The sequence below is a fragment of the Thermobia domestica genome, chromosome 10 (genome assembly GCF_964235325.1).
Source record: "Thermobia domestica chromosome 10, izTheDome1.hap1.1, whole genome shotgun sequence".
In the NCBI taxonomy this organism is placed as follows: domain Eukaryota; kingdom Metazoa; phylum Arthropoda; class Insecta; order Zygentoma; family Lepismatidae; genus Thermobia; species Thermobia domestica.
Genome location: NC_137463.1, coordinates 98,829,463 through 98,849,220, shown reverse-complemented (window position 1 = coordinate 98,849,220; position 19,758 = coordinate 98,829,463). Strand labels below are relative to the sequence as shown.

At 33.8% G+C, this 19,758-nt stretch overlaps 1 protein-coding gene across 1 annotated transcript in view; it reads left to right on the top strand.

The window, feature by feature from the left end:
* The window catches only part of LOC145662601 (venom carboxylesterase-6-like), a gene marked incomplete in the record, with an annotated part of 151,579 nt that extends 131,848 nt beyond the window's left edge, over positions 1-19,731 (top strand). Inside the window, 1 exon segment of the mRNA XM_081728317.1 lies at positions 18,135-19,731. Within this exon segment, the coding sequence (XP_081584443.1) occupies positions 18,135-18,306 (172 nt within the window).
* Between the last annotated feature and the right edge of the window lie 27 nt (positions 19,732-19,758).

The window sequence follows — 19,758 nt, the reverse complement described above, 5'->3', positions numbered from 1 at the left end:
AAACGACTTCGAAAACTTACACGAGGTCTTTAGGGAGCTGTATCCGGAAAGAGCATTGTTTATTAACCTGAAATGTGTATTGCACTATCTGTTGAAAAAGCATGATGTTCATGTTGATATTGATTTTAAACGCTCACCTAGACAAATAGAGATGTTAGAGAAATGTTTTGAAAAACTAGGATGGGGAGAAAAATTTTTCAGAAGTTAGGGGCGTTGAATCAACGCCCCCGCGTTAGAGATGTTAAAGAAATGTTTTGAAAAACTAGGATGGGCATTTTCTGTATAATAAATGAGTATGGATATATTTGGTAATGTTGTAGATAGAAAAGGTGATGTTGATATTAGTGAGGAAAAATTAAAATTGTTGGAGAACTTAAATGATATTGTTAGCGTAAGTCAACTTAGGTCAATAGAAGCTCAATTAGAGAACGATAGAAAACGATTTGAAGATGCATTAGAAACGTTACAAGACACATACATCAAGAAAGAAGATTTTCAAAAGGTTAAGATGGATACTACTAAATTGATTATGCAGAAAGAAACCATACCTCTATTATGTCGATTGAGAGCTAAAAACGTTAAGGAGCCAATCTTTAGAATATTTAATCTCTCTAATGGTTACAAATTTCTCTATAATGGGAAAATAATGCATATGGAGTTAAGTTTGGATAAATACTTTCTAGAGATATATTTGGATGATACTTTGATTGAAAATTTACCTTTTAACTTTAACAAGAGTGATATAATTACAATTAAACCAACTAAAAATTCAGCTATGGAAGAAGGACAATTATTGTTTGTTGTAATGTACATAGAAAGAGAGCTTTCTTAAAGACGTTTGCTATATAATAAATATGGATATCTTTGGCAATGTTAAAATGACATCAGAGTTAGATAATACAGTTGTGAGAAAAGATATTGCTATGTTGAAAGAAGAGCTTAACTTCATCAAACGGAGTCATGTTATAGAGCTTCACAGTCGATTGATATAAGAAAATGTTGAAACTCCGTTCTTTTTAATACATAATCTATCTATCACATACAAATTTCTTTATAAAGGTAGGTTAATGCATATAGAGTCATCTTACAATACGTATTATATAGATCTATATTTAAATGATTCTCTAGTTGAAACTTTTCCATTGCACTTTAATACAAATGATAATCTAGCAGTTAGACCATCTAAAGGTTCTGATCTGAAACATGGTAAATTGCTATTGCTTCTTATGCATGTAGAAAGAGAAGACGAAGATAGTGATGATGATGGTGAGAATGTTGATAGCGTAATATTAAACAGCGATAGTTATTGATTTTCTATATAATAAACAGGATGTATTGTGTTAAGTGTAAGAAATCGACAGATACGAAGAAAGATACTATTAGAATTGAACAAACAAAGAATGGAAGATATCTAAAGAAAGGTATTTGTTCTGTATGTGGTGTTACTAAAACTCAATTCGTTAAAAAGCCTGATTGACTAGAAGAAGGTAAAGGTGTTAGAGAAGACATTATAGAAGAAATTCACAAACCATCTAGAAAAAACTTTGACAGATTAAGTGTAGTTATAAAAGGTATCGATGATCTTTGGCAAGCTGATCTTGTAGAAATGGATAGTGGAGTGTTAAAAGGCGTTTCCAAAATCAATAAAGGTTATAAGTATCTGCTAACGATTATAGATGTGTTCTCGAAATATGCGTTTGCTGTTCCTGTTAAAGATAAGAGTGGAAAGAATGTTACAGAAGCATTCGAATTCATATTAAGAACGAGAAAACCTAGCAACTTACAAACAGATCAAGGTAAAGAGTTTTACAATAAAGAGTTTAAGAAGTTGATGGATGAAAATAAGATTAATCACTACTCAACCTATAGTGGTAAGAAAGCTTCTGTTGTTGAGAGATTTAATCGAACACTTAAGCAGAACATGTGGAAAAGGTTCACGACACAAGGGAACTACAAATCGATAGAGATATTACCAACACTAGTTAAAGAGTATAATCATCAAATTCATAGAACAATTGGTTTAAAACCTATAGAAGTTAACAAGAAGAATGAGCAAACAATATTGGAGAAAGTGTATCAAAAAGAATATAAGCGTGTTAAGCCCAAATACAAGTTAGGTGATCATGTTCGTATAAGTAAGTCGAAAGGGTTATTTGAGAAAGGATATACACCTAATTGGTCAACAGAAGTATTTGTTATTAGTGAAGTTATTCCATCTAATCCGCCTACCTATAGAATTAAAGATTTAGAAGAAGAGGATGTGCAAGGTAGATTTTACGAACCAGAACTATTAAAGACGAAGCATAAAGATGAATACTTGGTGGAGAAAGTGTTAAGAAAGAAAGGTGATAAAGTATATGTCAAATGGTTAGGGTTTGATGATTCACATAATAGTTGGATAGATAAGAGTAATGTTGTAGTGTAAATATAAATGTTTGTCTTTTATGGTTATTATGCCATAAAAGGTTGGTTTAAATGAGATAAGGGGGGAAGCGAAACGACACCCCCATAACATATTTCCGGGGTCGGTATTTCGACTGTGGAGATTATCAGAAAAAAAAGCGATGGGGACGATTCTACCAACCGCTCCATGTACACAGTCAAAGGTGGAGAAAGGCTTGATAACTGGTTAAGAAATAAAGAATCAAAAGAACTCATAGCATACATTTCCAGCGCTCGTATTATAGGAGATGAAATTATCAAAAAAAAAACGACTCCTCATATACGAGGGATCGCTCCAAGACAAAGTTACATATATTTCCAGCGCTTGTATTCCAGCTGTGGAAATTATCAAAAAATAACAACACAACAAACTTCGAAGTGGCTGGGATTAATCATCGGAATTCCGAGGGTTTCAAACAGGCATCATATGAAGTCAAATTAGCAGGTAACGAAAATGAAGTTAAAAATAAAGATTATCTATATAATAAATATGAGTACTATGGATAGCTTTTCTAGTTTAAACGATATTTGCTACGAACAGATCAAAGATAACTATTGGTATGGTATCTTCGGTGATTTCAAGTTGATTACAGATAAGAGTACAGGATACTTCAATGCTACCAAGTTGTGTCAAAGTGGTGGTAAAAGGTTTGATCATTGGTTAGAAAACAAACAATCAAAAGAACTAATAAAGTACTACAGTGAAAAAACCGACTCCCAGCTTCCTGGTAGTCGCTCTAAGTATCTAGTAAAAGGTGGAGGGGATACAGAAACCAATGTTATTATCTCAGGAACATATATGTATAAAAAGATATTTCTTGCTATTGCCTTATGGATATCACAAGACTTCTATGACAAATGCTATGATATTATCGAAGACTATTTCGTTTCTAATTTTAAACAGCTCCGACAAAACACAACCGCCCTAGAAGCAAGAGTTAAAGAAGTAGAACAGTCAATGACTGACCTCAAAATACACAACGAAGAACAAGCAAAAGAGATAACAAAGCTTAAGACCATAGCAGCCGAACATACAGAAGATCCGGGGAAAGTACACAAACTAGTTATTGTTAAAAAGAACCTCACAGCTGGTCAGCTTCAAGACATAGTAGACAAGTATGACACAGACAAACATGATCAGGTTCGGCGCTATGAGTCATACAAATATTGGGTTGGAAGGGTTCAGCAGCGAAACATCAAAGCAAGACTTCAGTGTCTTAAAGAAAAGTACCCAAGAATGTCAGTGTTATCAGAAACCAAAGATCCAAACTCAGTCAACCTCCTAAACAAAGTCAAAGAAAAATACAGCTGTGTTGTTTCGTATGGTTGTCACGTGGATATTGAAGGAGAATACGACGATGAGTTTGTTGTTGATTTGTTTTTGAGTATAAGAGATTTGTAGAGGTAAAGGTAATGAGTTTTGGTTACAACTGGGGGTCTACCAGCACTGGACCCCTTTCAAACATACAACTTTTATGGTATAATAGCCATAAAAGATAATTAGTTAAACATTACCCTCTGCTGCAACAGCGAATGCTACATACAACATATCACCTAAATTGGGATTATTATGATATTTTCTTATTATAGCTCTCCAATCTACGTAATGTCTAAACGAATATATAAAGTCTATAGATAGGTCTTGATAAGTTGAAATGTTACGCCAATGAACTCTACCTTCGAACTCTGCAATAAATTCTTCTGTTAAATTTTGAGACATTGAAATCATTTCCCAATCTACTTTGTCAGCGTAATCTCTTATAAAGTTTTCTGATAATTGACGAGTTCCAGATATGTACCACCAATTAACTCTATCTGCATGTTCTCGTATAAAAGCCTCAGAGAGTTCGTTTTTGTAAGATATAGCATCAAAATCAACTTTATCTATAAACTCATTAATAAATTCTTCAGATAGCTTTTGGTGATACGATACTTCTTTCCAATCAACTCTATCTGCAAATTCTCTTATAAAGTCTTCTGATAAGTCTTGGCTTCCTGAAATAATCTCCCAATCAACTTTATCAGCTAATTCTCTTATAAACTCTTCCGATAAATTTTTCCATAAACATATTTCAATCAAATTAACTTTCTGTAGATATTTACGTATGAAGTCTTCTGTAATGTGATCATAGTTGTATTCCTCCTCATAATCATCATAGCCTATAGATAGCCATTGTTCATCAGTCAGTGAATCTAATATTTCATCTGACAAGTTCATAACGTTCGCATAGAGAATGTTTTGTGTAAGAAATGAGTTGTTTTCTTTAGCGGCTTTCTTGAACAAATGATCTAACATACCTATGGACATGCTAAAATTTATTTTGTCTTCATCATTATAACCACCAATATCTAAATATTTACATACACAATCAAATACAGGTTTGTAAGATAATATTTCCTTAGCACTAGTCATGTTTGTTTTTATTCTTAGATTTTTAAATTTATTTCATTTTTGTTGGTTTTCTATATAACAAATATGGAGAAAGATTTTGATTTATTACATGATAGACTTGAACTAATTCATCATGATCTTAAACTCTTAGCAACACTACTAGAGAAGCAAATACTGTTAAAGGAAAAAGAGTTATTAGTAACGCAGCAAAAAACATCTGATTTGAGTAGTGATGATGAATACAAATATGGTAGTGATGATTATGATGATGATGATGATGATGAGTAAGCTTACAAAAATGAATCAGTTTTAAATGTGTATATGTGACTTTGATGGGTCTTCCCATGAAAGTTCTAGACTAACACAACGAGGAAACATATGTAGGCAATGGCAGACGCGTGCAGATGTTTAAACGATGTGTTAGGAAAATGAAAATGAGCTGAAATAACCCGGTGAAAAGTACTAACGAAGATTTTCTATATAATAAATAAGATGAGTAATTATAATAAGTTTACTGTAATAGAGTTAAGACGACAATGTAAAGAGCGGGGAATCAGAAGATATTCCCGATTAAGAAAAGCAGAACTGATAGACCTTCTTAAACAACATGATGATGAACAAAGCAGAAGGCAGATTAGAAATATATTCCCCTTTAAACAAGAAGTAATTGAAGAACCAAGAATCAAAGTTGAATCACAACCAATCGATGTAAAACTTAAAAGCACAGCATTCAAATCAAGATTAGAAACATGGAGATTTATAACAACTTACAAAGAACATGATCCTCTAGAACAATATATCAATTCAACATCAAAAGCTTTAATAAATAGATTGAACATCAGCTTACAAAAACATGGATCGTTAAAGGCTAATCTCCTAATAAGCTGTCAATATAAGAAAGGTAAAGAGATTCAAGACATTTACTTCAACATCAATAACAAAGAGGTATTCCAATCAACCAATCTAAAAGAATTCATAAGTGATGCTAAACAAATATTACGAGCAAGAATGGACGAGTTCCAAGCTAGAGGTTCTGGATGGACTCTTACAAATATAAACTACTTGGAGTTAGCTCTTAATAAATATGCACCATATAGAGGATCATCATATATAGAACTACCAAAGGAAATCAAAAGAAAACAAGCAGTTATCAATGTAAAGAACAAAGATGAAAAATGTTTCTTGTATTCAATTGCCTCTGCATTGCATCCTGTTGAAAAAGATCCTCAACGGCCACCAAAGTACAAGCAAGTTGTTAAAGACTTAGAAACAATATTAAAAGATATTCATTTTCCTGTAAAACTAAGTGACATCCCAAAAATTGAAAGACGGCTCAATATATCATTTAACGTTTATACATATAGTGATGATGGAAAATATACAATATACGTTTTATATCATACTAAAAACAAGAAAGACATCCATGTGAATTTATTATATGTAAAAGAACAAAATGAAGACCAAGTTAAAACACACTATTGTTGGATTAAAGATCTAAGTAGATTAGTAAGCAGTCAAATAACTAAATGGAGAGCTCGAAAATACTTATGTGATAGATGCTTGTTATATTTTTACTCACAAAGTGCATTAGATAAACACGAAAAAGATTGTTCCACTCACGAAGCTGTTAAGATAGAAATGCCACCGAAAGATACATACGTTGAATTTAAAAACTATCAATTTACGATGAAGTTGCCATTTACGATTTACGCTGATTTTGAATGTCTGCTACATAAGGTTATGGGATGTAAACAATGTTATCCGGAAGATGAGTCATATACCAAAAAATATCAACAGCACAAACCATCTGGGTTCTGTTACTATATTGTAAAAAGTGATGGAAGTAAAACTAATCCTGTTGTGTATAGAGGTAAAGATACGGCAAAAAAGTTCATAAGAATGTTAAAGAAAGAAGCTAAACAAATATCAAACATATATAGTCAAAATAATGAACTACCATTAACACGTAAACAGATAAAGGAGTTCAACCAATCCGAATCCTGTTCTTACTGTAAAGCAAAATATACACCAGAAAACCACAAAGTTAAACATCACGATCATATAACAGGAAAGTTTGTAGCTGCATTATGTAACAACTGTAATTTGAAAGTTAGAATACCTAAGTTCGTACCAGTGATTATACATAACTTATCTGGATATGACTCTCACTTGTTTATAAAAGAGCTAGGATGTAATAAAGAACAAATAGAATTAATACCTAATAACGAACAACGCTACATATCATTCAGTAAAAAAGTTGGAACTATCAAATTAAAATTCGTAGATTCATTTAGATTTATGGCATGTAGTTTAGACAAATTATCATCAAACCTAACGAGAGAACAAATGGTGCACACACAACATTCTCTCCTGATGAAGAACAATTTAACCTTGTAACAAGAAAAGGTGTTTATCCGTACGATTATGTTAACAATTGGGATAGGTTTAGAGAAAGAAAATTACCACCAAAGAAAGCATTCTACAACAAGCTTAACAACACACATATAAGCGATGAGGATTATAAGCATGCAAAGAAAGTGTGGAAAACATTTAAAATTAAGAATCTCGGACAATACCATGACTTATATCTAAAAACCGATGTGTTGTTATTAGCAGATGTGTTTGAGAACTTTAGAGAAACATGTCTTAAAGCTTATGGTCTCGATCCAGCTTGGTATATGACAGCACCAGGTTTAGCTTGGGATGCAATGTTAAAGATGACAACTATAAAACTAGAGTTATTAACTGATTACGATATGGTATTGATGATAGAGAAAGGTATAAGAGGTGGGATTAGTCAATGCTCAAAAAGATATGTGAAAGCAAACAATAAGTATATGGAAGATTACAATAAGAATAAAGAAGATTCTTACTTAATGTATCTAGATGCCAATAACTTGTATGGGTGGGCAATGAGTCAATATATGCCGTATAAGGGATTCAGATGGTTAAGTGAAGATGAGATAAGAGAAATAGATTTCACAAATATACCTGATGATTCTGATACTGGTTACATATTAGAAGTTGATCTTGAATATCCTAAAGAATTGCATGACTATCACAAGAACTACCCATTAGCACCTCAAAACATGTGTCCACCTGGTTCAAAACAATCAAAACTCTTAACAACCCTATATGACAAAGAAAAATATGTAATTCACTATCGAAACCTAAAACAATGTCTTTCACTTGGATTAAAACTTACCAAGATACATCGAGTAATAGAGTTCGAACAATCAGATTGGTTAAAGAAATATATTGATTTAAACACGCAGATGAGAACTAGAGCAACAAATGACTTTGAAAAAGACTTCTATAAGCTCATGAACAATTCAGTTTTCGGAAAGACTATGGAAAATATTAGAAAGAGATGTAAACCTATAAAAATAGAATGTGATCCAACAAGAGTAGAAAAACTAATTGCTAAACCAAATTTTAAAGATAGAATTCTTTATACTGAGAATCTATGTGCAATCATAATGAATAAAACAAAATTAACTTTCAATAAACCAATATATGTTGGAATGAGTATCTTAGATCTATCGAAATATTTAATGTACGACTTCCATTACAATGTGATGAAACCAAAATACCAAGACAAAATAGAAGTATGTTATACAGATACTGATAGCTATATATATCATATCCAAACAGAAGATGTGTACGAGGACATGAAAAACTACATTGATTACTTCGATACCAGTGACTACCCTAAAGATAACAAATATAAGATACCGCAAATCAATAAGAAAATACTTGGTAAGATGAAGGATGAGATTAAAGGTACAATCATAGAAGAGTTTGTGGGTTTAAGAAGTAAGATGTACAGTATAAAAGCACCTCAAATAGATTTAACAGATAAAGACTTTAAAGGTAAGTTCGATAAGGAAAAGTGTTGTAAGAAGGCTAAAGTTGTTAAGAAGAGTGTCGTGTATAAAGAACTGTCATTTAACGAGTATAAGGACTGTTTGATTAGCCAAAAAGAATATTATAAGAAGATGAATTTGATTAGAAGTTATAAGCACGATTTGTACAGTATAGAAGTAAATAAGTTAGCTTTAAGTTGCGTGGATGATAAGAGATGTGTTTTAAAGGATGGGGTCAATACCCTACCATGGGGACATTATAAGATAGAAGAGAAATAGTTTTAGATTGTAAGTTTTTAGATGTAAGTTTTTAGATGTAAGCGTTTATGATTTTAAATGTCATAAAAGCATATGCGCAGTGCAATTACCCAATCTCGCTTTATGCTAACCTTCTGTGTTAAAGTGTAATGGTCAGTGGCGGATATGTAATTTTTTGGTAGTTAGGGGGTGGAGGGGGAAAGTGCGCTGGTAGTTAGGTAACCAATCTACTAACCCTTCAACTTTCATTCCAAAATAGGTTCCTTTGATTCCGGGACCCGTGCCACTTTGATTTTTCTTTCTGTAATTAAAACGTATTTTACACTATATATAGTGCACGTAAGAAGATACATAATATGAATTTTATAATTTAAAATTTAAAAATACAGTATGATAATTAATTATAAAGTACTAATTTTATTTCACCACTTTCAGCCCAACAAATGAAATTCAAACAATTCGCTCCCTGGGTCTTGGTCATTAATACTGCGTCTTATCCTTTGTCTTGCAGTCAAGTCTTGGTCCTGCGTTTCGTAGTCTTGGTTATCTTTCATGCTATACAAGAGCCAAGAATGCTCGCCTCATCGGTACAAATGAAGACCAAGTGTGATTTTGATTATGGTCTTTCATACTATACGAAAAGCAAGAAAATACGCTCATCGCTACTTGGTGATCACCAAAACAAGGCCAAGAGCAAGATTACTATGCACTTCGTCTTGCATATCCAATCTTTATCTTGTTCTTGTATCGGTGTCCTTGGGCTTGGTGAAATAAAATGAAATATTCAGTTTAAGGTCCCTCGATTCTGCACCGAGGCTAAGGGATATGGTGACCATGAGAAATGAATGAAATGGTGGAATGAAGAAAGTGGGATAAAACGGGAGAACCCCAAGAAAACCCACTACACAGCGTTTTTCCACCACAAAGCCCACTTAGCACAAGCTGGAGTCGTACCATGGACACCATCAGTGGCGGAGCCAAGGGCAAGACGGGCCAGGCCCCCTTGCTCAAATTCTTGGCACCCCTAGTGCTCCCCCCCCCACACACACAGATGATGCTATTATAGGTCGACAAACGGTGAGTTGCCAGTGGCTACAAGTGAAACTACTTCTAAAACATCTCTCGACAAAAAATTACGAACTGCAGAATACCGTTGCGTTCCAAATAAAATAACTCCACTCGTTTTAGTTAGTAGTACGGGAAGATCTAATTCACGGAAATCTGTGGGATGCTTGCATTGACCTCGCCACCTGGACATTCATTTTAACCTCTGTCCATTATCTAGTTATCTCCTTTGTTTTTGACAAACAACCAGAAAAATAGAAAATCAGTCGACATTCTCATTCGCTTCAATGTTGAAAGTCATACTAAAATATGATATGCATACTTACAAATAACATGCACTGCAGTAAAACATTACACTTGTGTTGGACGAAAAAAGTCTTCGTACACTAAGTAATTGATTTCCATTGATTATGGCGACATAGAACAAATGCATAGCATCCATTAAATAATTTGGTATTATTATTATTATTATTATTATTATTATTATTATTATTATTATTATTATTATTATTATTATGAGTTTATCTACCAAACAACTATTTATTGATTAATAAAAATGATTAATCAATTATATTTAGTTACGTATGGTAGATGACTTCAGATTATATTATTTACTGACCGACAGTATCCCACGCTGTCGTATCTGTGCATAAGAGGTAAGTTCTAATCTTTTCTTTGTAGAAGTTAAGTAAAAGAACCTGTTTTACCTCGAAATGCTTAATTACAATTTTATTTACACAAAGACAATTCTAACATACAAGATGATATTAACGATGCTATTTGCATATACGAGTTACTTGTCACAAAAACTAATTACGCTAGGAAACTAAAACTATGCCCAAATTGTCTTTCTTAGCTAACTTTTACAAGTGGTAGCAATTGAAACTCACGTGAGTATATGGTAACCTCTCACCCGAAGTTGAAGGTTAATCTCTTTGCACATGGCTAAAAAAAAAGTATATGTTGCCTCCGTTTCCACTCTCCCCCTCTGCCAGCCTGAATCCCCATTATATTACCAAATGTTATCAATCTTTAATTTCAAATTAAGTGCTTTATGATGTTTTTGCAATTATAAAGCCTCATTAGTTTCTATCACCGTTGTCCCTTAGGACAAGTTATTATAATAAAGGAAAAACATATTAATGGTTCCTCTTGATTACTTTTCAAGGCTTTTTCTTATAATTTACTTAAGCACTATCACTTTTTTTTTTTTTACAAATTATCATATCCATTTATTCCTCTTTTTTCATAAAATATGTTTTCGACACATTATATTATCATGCGGTATTAAAACAAATCTGGAACTTCTGATATTTATTTACCTCCATCATTCCATCCGGAAAATTAGTGTGATCTGTACACGAGGGAATGTTTTCGGGCTGTTAAATTTAAGATTACTGGTGCCATGCTATAACTTTGAGTTTCGCCTTATCTCAAGTAGATGCAGACATGTCAGAAGGTTTGATCCTTGTAGACACACTAGTTCAAACGCTGTCCAAGATGAGGTCTGGTAAATATGACTCTCAACGAACAATATTCGAACAAATTTATCAAGAATGTTTGGAGATGTGCAAAGAAACTGGTCTCGAATTCCAGAGTCGGAAACAAATAGAATATAGGGGTTCCTCGTGGAAACGAACTAGACATCCGCCATCGAAATATCACAAATTCATTTTGGATGAATCTTTTCTTTCATTGGATGCAGAAAACGAATTTTCTAAAGATAATATATCTATCAAGAGACATTTTTCTCCCTACTATTGATAGACAATCTCTGATATGGAAAACCGCTTTGTATCATGTAGCAAAATCATCAGATCAATCACCACTTTACATCCAAAAAGTAAAAACTTTTTAAAACTACAACATTGTCGAGCCTTTAACCCAGCATAATCGAGTGATCTGCAAACATTAAAGTGAGAACTCAAAATCCTCCCAAACACAATTAATATAGCAACCCAAAAGCATAAAAAGCATATAAAGCATAACAGCAATTTACACATATGGTTGGTACCTTGAACATGATTGTGATTGTCTAAGGGCCCAGAAGAAACTAGTTTTAAAAGCATAATTTTAGAAAATAAAGCATAAAGCATAATTTAAAATATATAGCACAATTCTTGGAAAATTCTCTTTAACTGAAAGTTTAACATACTGTGTTAATATTTTTAAAACCAATATTTACAATGCAAAATCATTGAGAACATAACAATGCAACAATGAAAAGCTTATTTTCATTTCTGTGAACTTTTGGGTGTAATCCTTTGATGTGGAGAAAAGAAAAAAAGTAAAAGAAGAAATTTTTCCGCCAACAATGAATAGTATGCAAGAACTCCATACTATATTGTTATGTTGACTTTTTGAACTTAAGCACTTTCTGTACTTTTTGCTGGCATCTTTTATAGTCTGGAGGATCCGTAAGAAAATCTCAAAGAATCGTGCAATTTATGATACAAGCGTCAAATTTTACACACGGTTTATAGACATCATAAGAAAGAATTCTACGGGTGGAGCCAAAAAATATCACGTGATTTCGGCGAGATAGCCGCCATATTAAAAATGGCCGCTCAGTACATATAAAATAACATTTAATTGTATTGTTTAACATGTTAATGCATTTTAATTTTAAAATTATAATCTATTTTTCACTTTTATGCTCTTGATAAAGGTCCTTTGACACTTGGCGTGGTAAAATGTTGAATTTAAATGTTTAATTTTGATTGATTGATTTATTTATTTTTATTAGTTCTTTTACAGGTATTTTGCCTGCTATTTCTTTCGTCTTTCAGTGTAACTCAAATTTTGTTTTCGATTTATTTCAGAACTGAACTGCAGCTAAAATGAAACGAAATTTCAAACTAATAGACACATAAAGATGGCCTTTCTTAAATGTCTTGGAGACATTATCAAAGGAAATGGCTGGAAAACTGCTCTAGAACAAGCTAGAGTTTCAACTCCCGGGTCTGTGGCCGCGTTTCTGAAAGTGGTGCACATAAAGAATACGCTTCGTGCCTATCAACTAACAGCATGCACACTTTTCAAACTGAAGAGCGACGCCTATAAGCAATATCTTGAATCGAGAGAGGACAGCAATGAGTTCTTATCTTTTAACGACTGGTCAGAAATTAGATGTAAGGAAAGTCCTCAGTTTTTCTTCTGGAACTTTATAATGAAAGTCATCCTTGACATATTAACATGGGATCGATCTGTCCATGAAGGAGATTTTCAGTGAATGTGAGTTCTTTATCAAACATTGTGTGGTTGTTCTTTGCTTTGGATCATACTAACTACGCCAGAGCTGCTTCAGTTCATCTCAGAGATATGAGAAGACTTAAAGAAACTCACCCTACTATTCCTCAAGAATTCTCCAAGGGGAAGTTCACAGTAAATAAAACTTCGAGACCTTTTTCTTTTATGCCTCTTGACGAAACGCATGAACATATAATGCGCTTGTTAAGGGCGAAGGAGGGGTTGTAGGATTTAAAGAGAATCCAGAAGCACTCCGTAGATGGATGGTCTCAGGGCCAGAAATGTTAAGGGTAATGGAGGAATTCTTAAAAATTATTAGCCTGTCAAGTTCCATCATGAACTAGTGTCATCAAATCAGATTCGATTTATCAAGGATGTTAGTAACCTGGCGGAAACAATAAAAGAAATGGGAGATCCTTTTCCGGACATTACGCAAGATTTAGTTACCTTGGATTCACGTGTGGTTGCTGACGAAAATGTTACAAAATCGTATAGAAACATGGAAGCACTTGGAAGAGAACAGAGCACACAATTCTTCATTGATCGCTGACAAAGGATACATTTCCGCTTTTCAGTTATCCAATTAGGTCGAAATGTACAACCTCCCAACAAATTGTAGCCGTCAAACAAGACCGCAATCTTTTCCTTAGAATGTACATAGGATGCCAAGTTCGAGATGGCGACCTTTATCAGTTTTTCAGTCATGAGCATCAATCATTTCCTTCGTCACTGGCAGAGTGCAATGGAAGCATTCGGTATGGAGATAAATCAGACATTGTACTCTGGCTGGAAAAACTTATTTCTTGCAGTGAAAAAGATAGTGATGAACCTCATCAAGCTGGACCTGATGTTGAAATGATTATTCTTGATGGTGCAGTCATTGTGCACTTTCTGACACCCGAAGCTCCAGATTTGTTTGCTGACTATGTCGAAAAGTTTGTAAACACGATCAAAAATTGATTTAAAGGACAAGTGAAATGTGTTGACGTAGTGTTTGATACCTATATACCAGAAAGCTTGAAGAGTTGTGTTCATGAGAAGAGAGGAACAGGCATTCGAAGAAAAGTTGAAGCGGATAAAAAGGTGCCTAAAAACTGGAAGGACTTTCTTAAAGTTGATGAAAACAAAACAGAATTATTTCTTTTATTGGCAAAATGTGTAAGTTTAGCAGACTATCCAGGAAAAGTTGTTGTCGCCCAAGGATACAGTGCTGTTAGTTCACAACCTGCGGATTTAAGTCGAATAGTGCCATGTTCTCAAGATGAAGCAGACACAAGGATATTTTTACATGCAGTAGATGGTATAAGGGTATCGAAATATACAAGTTTGTACGGTTAATTCAGATGTGGTTGTGTTGGCAGTCAATAATGCAGCTAAGTTGGTATGTGATTGTTTGTGGGTATTGTATGGATAAGGAAAACATATGCGTTACATCAATGCTACAGCAATATCAAAGCCACTGAGAAGTGAGAAAAGCTCTGCAATACTTGCTTTTTGTGCTTTGACGGGAAGTGACACTACATCTAAATTTGCGGGTAAAGGTAAAATATTAGCTTGGACAGCCTGGAAAGCTTATGATGAGGTTACGTCGGCATTTCAAGTATTATCAAGTGCTCCAGATGTAGAAACCGTGAAGATAGCGTTTCCAATTGTTGAAAAAATTGTTGTATCGCTATATGACCGTTGCAGCATAGATAATGACATAAATGTAGTAAGGCAAAAGATGTTTACACGAAATAATCGTGGGCGTGAGCTTATACCTCCAACTCAAGATGCTTTGCTACAGCATTTACTTCGAACAGCTTATCAAGCATGACGGATTTGGGGAAGATCACTTGAAAAAGAACCTGAACTTCCATCTCCGAGTATTTACGGATGGACACAAACCGAGGAAGGAAGATGGATACCTCGTTGGATAACAGCTCCACTAGTCAGTGAGTCTTCAAGAGAGATATTGAAATGTAATTGTTCCAAAGTGTGTTCTGGAAAGTGTAGCTGTTTGAAAGCTGACTTACCATGTACAGCTCTTTACCATGTGAAGGATGTGAACGCTGAATATATGTACACTAAGAAAGACTGTAAATTCCAATTTTACTTTCCTTCATGTTTTAACATGAAGTAAAATTATCAATTTTGTTGCTATGTGATATGCTTTATTGTACAGTTTTGGTATTGCAGAAATCTTATATTCAAACTTCAATTTCCACAAGCTTGACGTGTAAAGTTAGAAAGACAAACTTAAAATACTTAATAGTGCTATGAATTCCATTCTCTTAAATCAAGAACAGACCATCTGATAGTATTTCTAAGCCTATATTTGCAATTAGTGACATCAAGAACATATATTTTGATACTGATCACTCTATAGTTGTGGCATTATGTTAAATCTGGTCACATTGGGCGCCATGTTGAAAAATAGGAAACTAAATAACAAACTAAATTATACAAATATGTAAATTGTTCATTATTTGGTCAACAGTAATTAAAATAATATTGTCACTTGTACATAAAGAGAAAAATATAAGCTATTTTCAAGAAAAAAAAAACACCTTTACGAGATTAATTTTTCAATATGGCCGCCATTATGACAAGAGTGCCAATTTCGATTGGCTCCGCCCCTAATATTGTTGTTTGCACATCAATTATTGTGTACTGTAAATTTCATACTTGTATCGAAAAGTGCACGATCATATGACCGATCCTCCAGACTATTACTTTCCCTTTCTGTATATATGTACCTGTAAGGCGCACACAAATGATAGAAAAAATTTATTCGAGCAAAGCACATCTCTTTAAAATGAATTAAGTAGAAAGTTCATTAAATATGAGAGAAACTAGTTGCAAAAAATATTAATAAATAGATCAAGATATTTAGAATTTTTAATGTATAATAAATATTATACATTATACACGATTAATGTAAAATAATCATTGAAATTAACAACAAAGCATAATTTGAAATAAAGCATAATTAAACAAGAAATAAAGCAAAATGGGGATTGCTCTAACAATTAATTTGTATGAAGACGAGAAGAAAACCAAAGCTGATTCCTTAACGAATTTCGTTGATCTTCTTTGTGTCTACAAAAACGCATTCCTAGAAACCTACAAGCTAGGTATAATCTCTGTGATTATATCAGTTTCTAGTGCTACATGTGAAAGGTCATTCTCTTCTTTGAAAAGATTAAAGACTTGTATACGCAATTCAATGACTCATGATAGGTTGAAAAACTTATTGTTACTTTATATTGAGAAGAAAATTGCTAAATCGTTAGATCTTTAACAAGTTGTGGATATGTTTGCTGTTGCCCACACGAATAGAAAGATCCTCTTTAAGTAGAGGCATGAACCTATAAGTTATTTTCTTTACCTGTAAAAGTGTGTTTGCTTCCACTTAAGTCAACCAGCTACACATATTTTAAACGCCATGATTAAATAACTATTTATTTATATTAGAAATCAATTGCATTAATGATTCGTAGTTGTTTGAGGTACTAAATTCTTATATTTTCACTGTTTTCCAAAGAGTAAAATCATGAACCACAAAGATGGAAACATTCACCTTGAATACACACACACACACACACACACACACACACACATATATATATATATATATATATATATATATATATATATATATATATATATATATATATATATATATATATATATATATATATATATATATATTGGAGATGGTCCCCTCAAAATCCTCTTGGGCCCTTCATTGGCCCCTCCTGAAAAAAACTCTAGCTACGCTACTGCGTTACTGGACACCATGTACCAGAGATGAATTCTCTACCACTGAGCCACCGCGGCCCTGCTTGGGCTTGGTCGTCCATATCCAATATCTCTTTTGGCGTTGCTTAAACAACTTCTAGTTTTGTTCTACAGACTCCATATTGGCGTAGATATTAATATTACAGTCGATTGGTAAAATCAATCTTCCACATTTAAAAATTAAAGTACACACAAGTACAAAAATAAGCATTTACCATAAAAACACTAGCTGCAAGTGTTCAAAATAGATTTATGGTTTCTATAAAATCAATTGAAAATTGCTATTTTTAATTAGGCAGCTAGTGAAAAACAGCAGCTTTTGACTCCAGCCGAGTTTAAACTCAACCTAAACTCAGTTGACCAAAGCGAACTGACCCGACTGACCCGACCCGACCCGATAACCCGACCCGAGCTGACCCGAATAACCCGACCCGACAACCCGACCCGAGTTGACCCAATTGACCCGACCCGACAACCCGACCCGAGCTGACCCGACTGACCCGACCCGAGTAGCTGACCCGACAACCCGACCGGAGCTGACCCGACTGACCCGACCCGACAACCCGACCCGAGTAGACCTGACCCGACCCGTTTGAGAGCACTAGATACAAGTCAAGACAAATCTCATTCTGTGCCAGAAAAAAAAAATGAGTTTCAATATCTCTTACAGTTTTTGCTTCATGGGAATACATATTGAAATCGGAAGTAATGTAGTGAATTGCAACCACCTGCGATTTTGATAGATTGCTGTGGGTTGCAACCAATAGTTCCCTTGAGACGTTGAATCGATTCTAGAAATCTACTTGTTGCTGCCGATTACAGTTTTTGTTGATCATAAACGTTGAAATAAAAAGTGATTACGTCTAATCACTTCCAGTTTGAATAGAAGATAATCAGACTTGATGAAATCTATTCTCGGGACGCTGAATTGATTGCGAAAAACCGCTTCTAGATATCTCTCATTATTTTTGGACTGATATCTGTCGACAGACAAGGACAGACATGGCCGCTCTATAAGATTTCATTGAGATAATTTAAATGATTTTTTTAAAATTAAACATTTGTTTTTCCTTTTTTAGAATTCCCAATGCGAATAGAGGTGAGAGATGGGAACCCGTACCAACTGATGGTCGTTTGAAATATCTGGATATTAAATCTCCAACAGATATATCAATGAAGTCAAGGGAAACAAGTCTTGGTCATGCAGAATTCTGGAAATCTTTGCCTCTCACGGACCAAGTAGGCTTATGAAAATATCTGCGAAAACAAATGTGAATACTTCAGGAAGTATTGGAAAAGTTTGCATAAGGCTTGTATTGCATGTATATGCAACAATATCATGTTCTAATTTATTTGTAGAGATATTTTTATTAATTATGCAACAATTTAGTGTATGATAATATATGTGTTATTAGGGTTCCTTATTATTATAGTATATACAATTGTATTTTGAGATCTTTTTGTTATGCATAATCATTGCACTAAGTATTTTTGAGATAAAATCTGAATGGTGGAATTAAATATTAAGGTACCCAATATACGCTGGATATTCATCTGTATATGCAGACTCACAGTTATTAAAATAGAAGAAAGGAATGTACTGTTAACTATATTTTTCTATTTATATATTGCTATGTAGCTCCATCAGTTTAAAGAACTCCCTCGAGAGTACATGGTGAACGTATGCTCCTTCACTGTGGAGACCCAGGTACTCCCCAGTGGGAGTTGTTGTGGTATGAATCCCACGTTAGATTCTAGGTCCACGTCTCGTATGGGTTCGGTGCTGAAAAGAACGTGAAACACCAATCCAACCAACCAATCCATCAGTTTAATAATTAAAAATGGAGAAGAATGATAACTGTATCATTCTGGAAATAAAAGTAAAGAGTATGAGTAATGGTTATTTTGAAACCTCAGGTCATTACTCAAAATCACATATTATTGTTTTTTGTAATATGTAATGTTAGGAATTCCATTTTCTCATTCTTCTCTCCTCTGTTGAAAAATTTAGCCAATCTGAAAAATCAAAAACAACTTATCTGCGTTTGTTGTTTCGTCTGTTCGTAATATTGTTCAGATACTCCATTTTGGGTCTTCCATATCTTACTTTTGCTTCACCTTTTCTTTCCAGTAGAATGGTAGTGAATAACGCTATTTCGTCCATTCTCTATTGCATTCAAAGTATTTCTTCGTGTGTTTCCTTTAGTGCATTTACCTGATTCTTTTGCCTTTTCGTCTGTAATATGGACAGCATCTATCTCTAGTATTAATACCGTTTTCACCGTTTTCAACTTTTGTATTAACATTATTCGTTGTCACTTTAGTGGAACTCTGCTTATCATGTTAACATATCAGAATTGGAGTAACTGCTCTGAATTGAATAAAGTTTCGTTTAAAATTTAAGGAGATTTTGAATGATTAATAGCATATTATTTGACCAGTGCATTCAAAGAGTAACTATATACCTACATAAACATGGTTATATGTTGAACGATCACAGTTCTAACTCTGCGAGTAATGTTTCCTGTGAGGATTGGTGATCCTCTGTTGTATGCAGTTTGCTTACGCAGCCAATCAGACTGGTGGCCTTCAGACGAGAAGGTATGCCTAGTTTTGTATTGTTGGTTTTATTCATCACCTTTTACCGATTAAGATAGTATTTTTCCGTATGCACTCAGAATGGTGTCAGAATAGGGAATATTT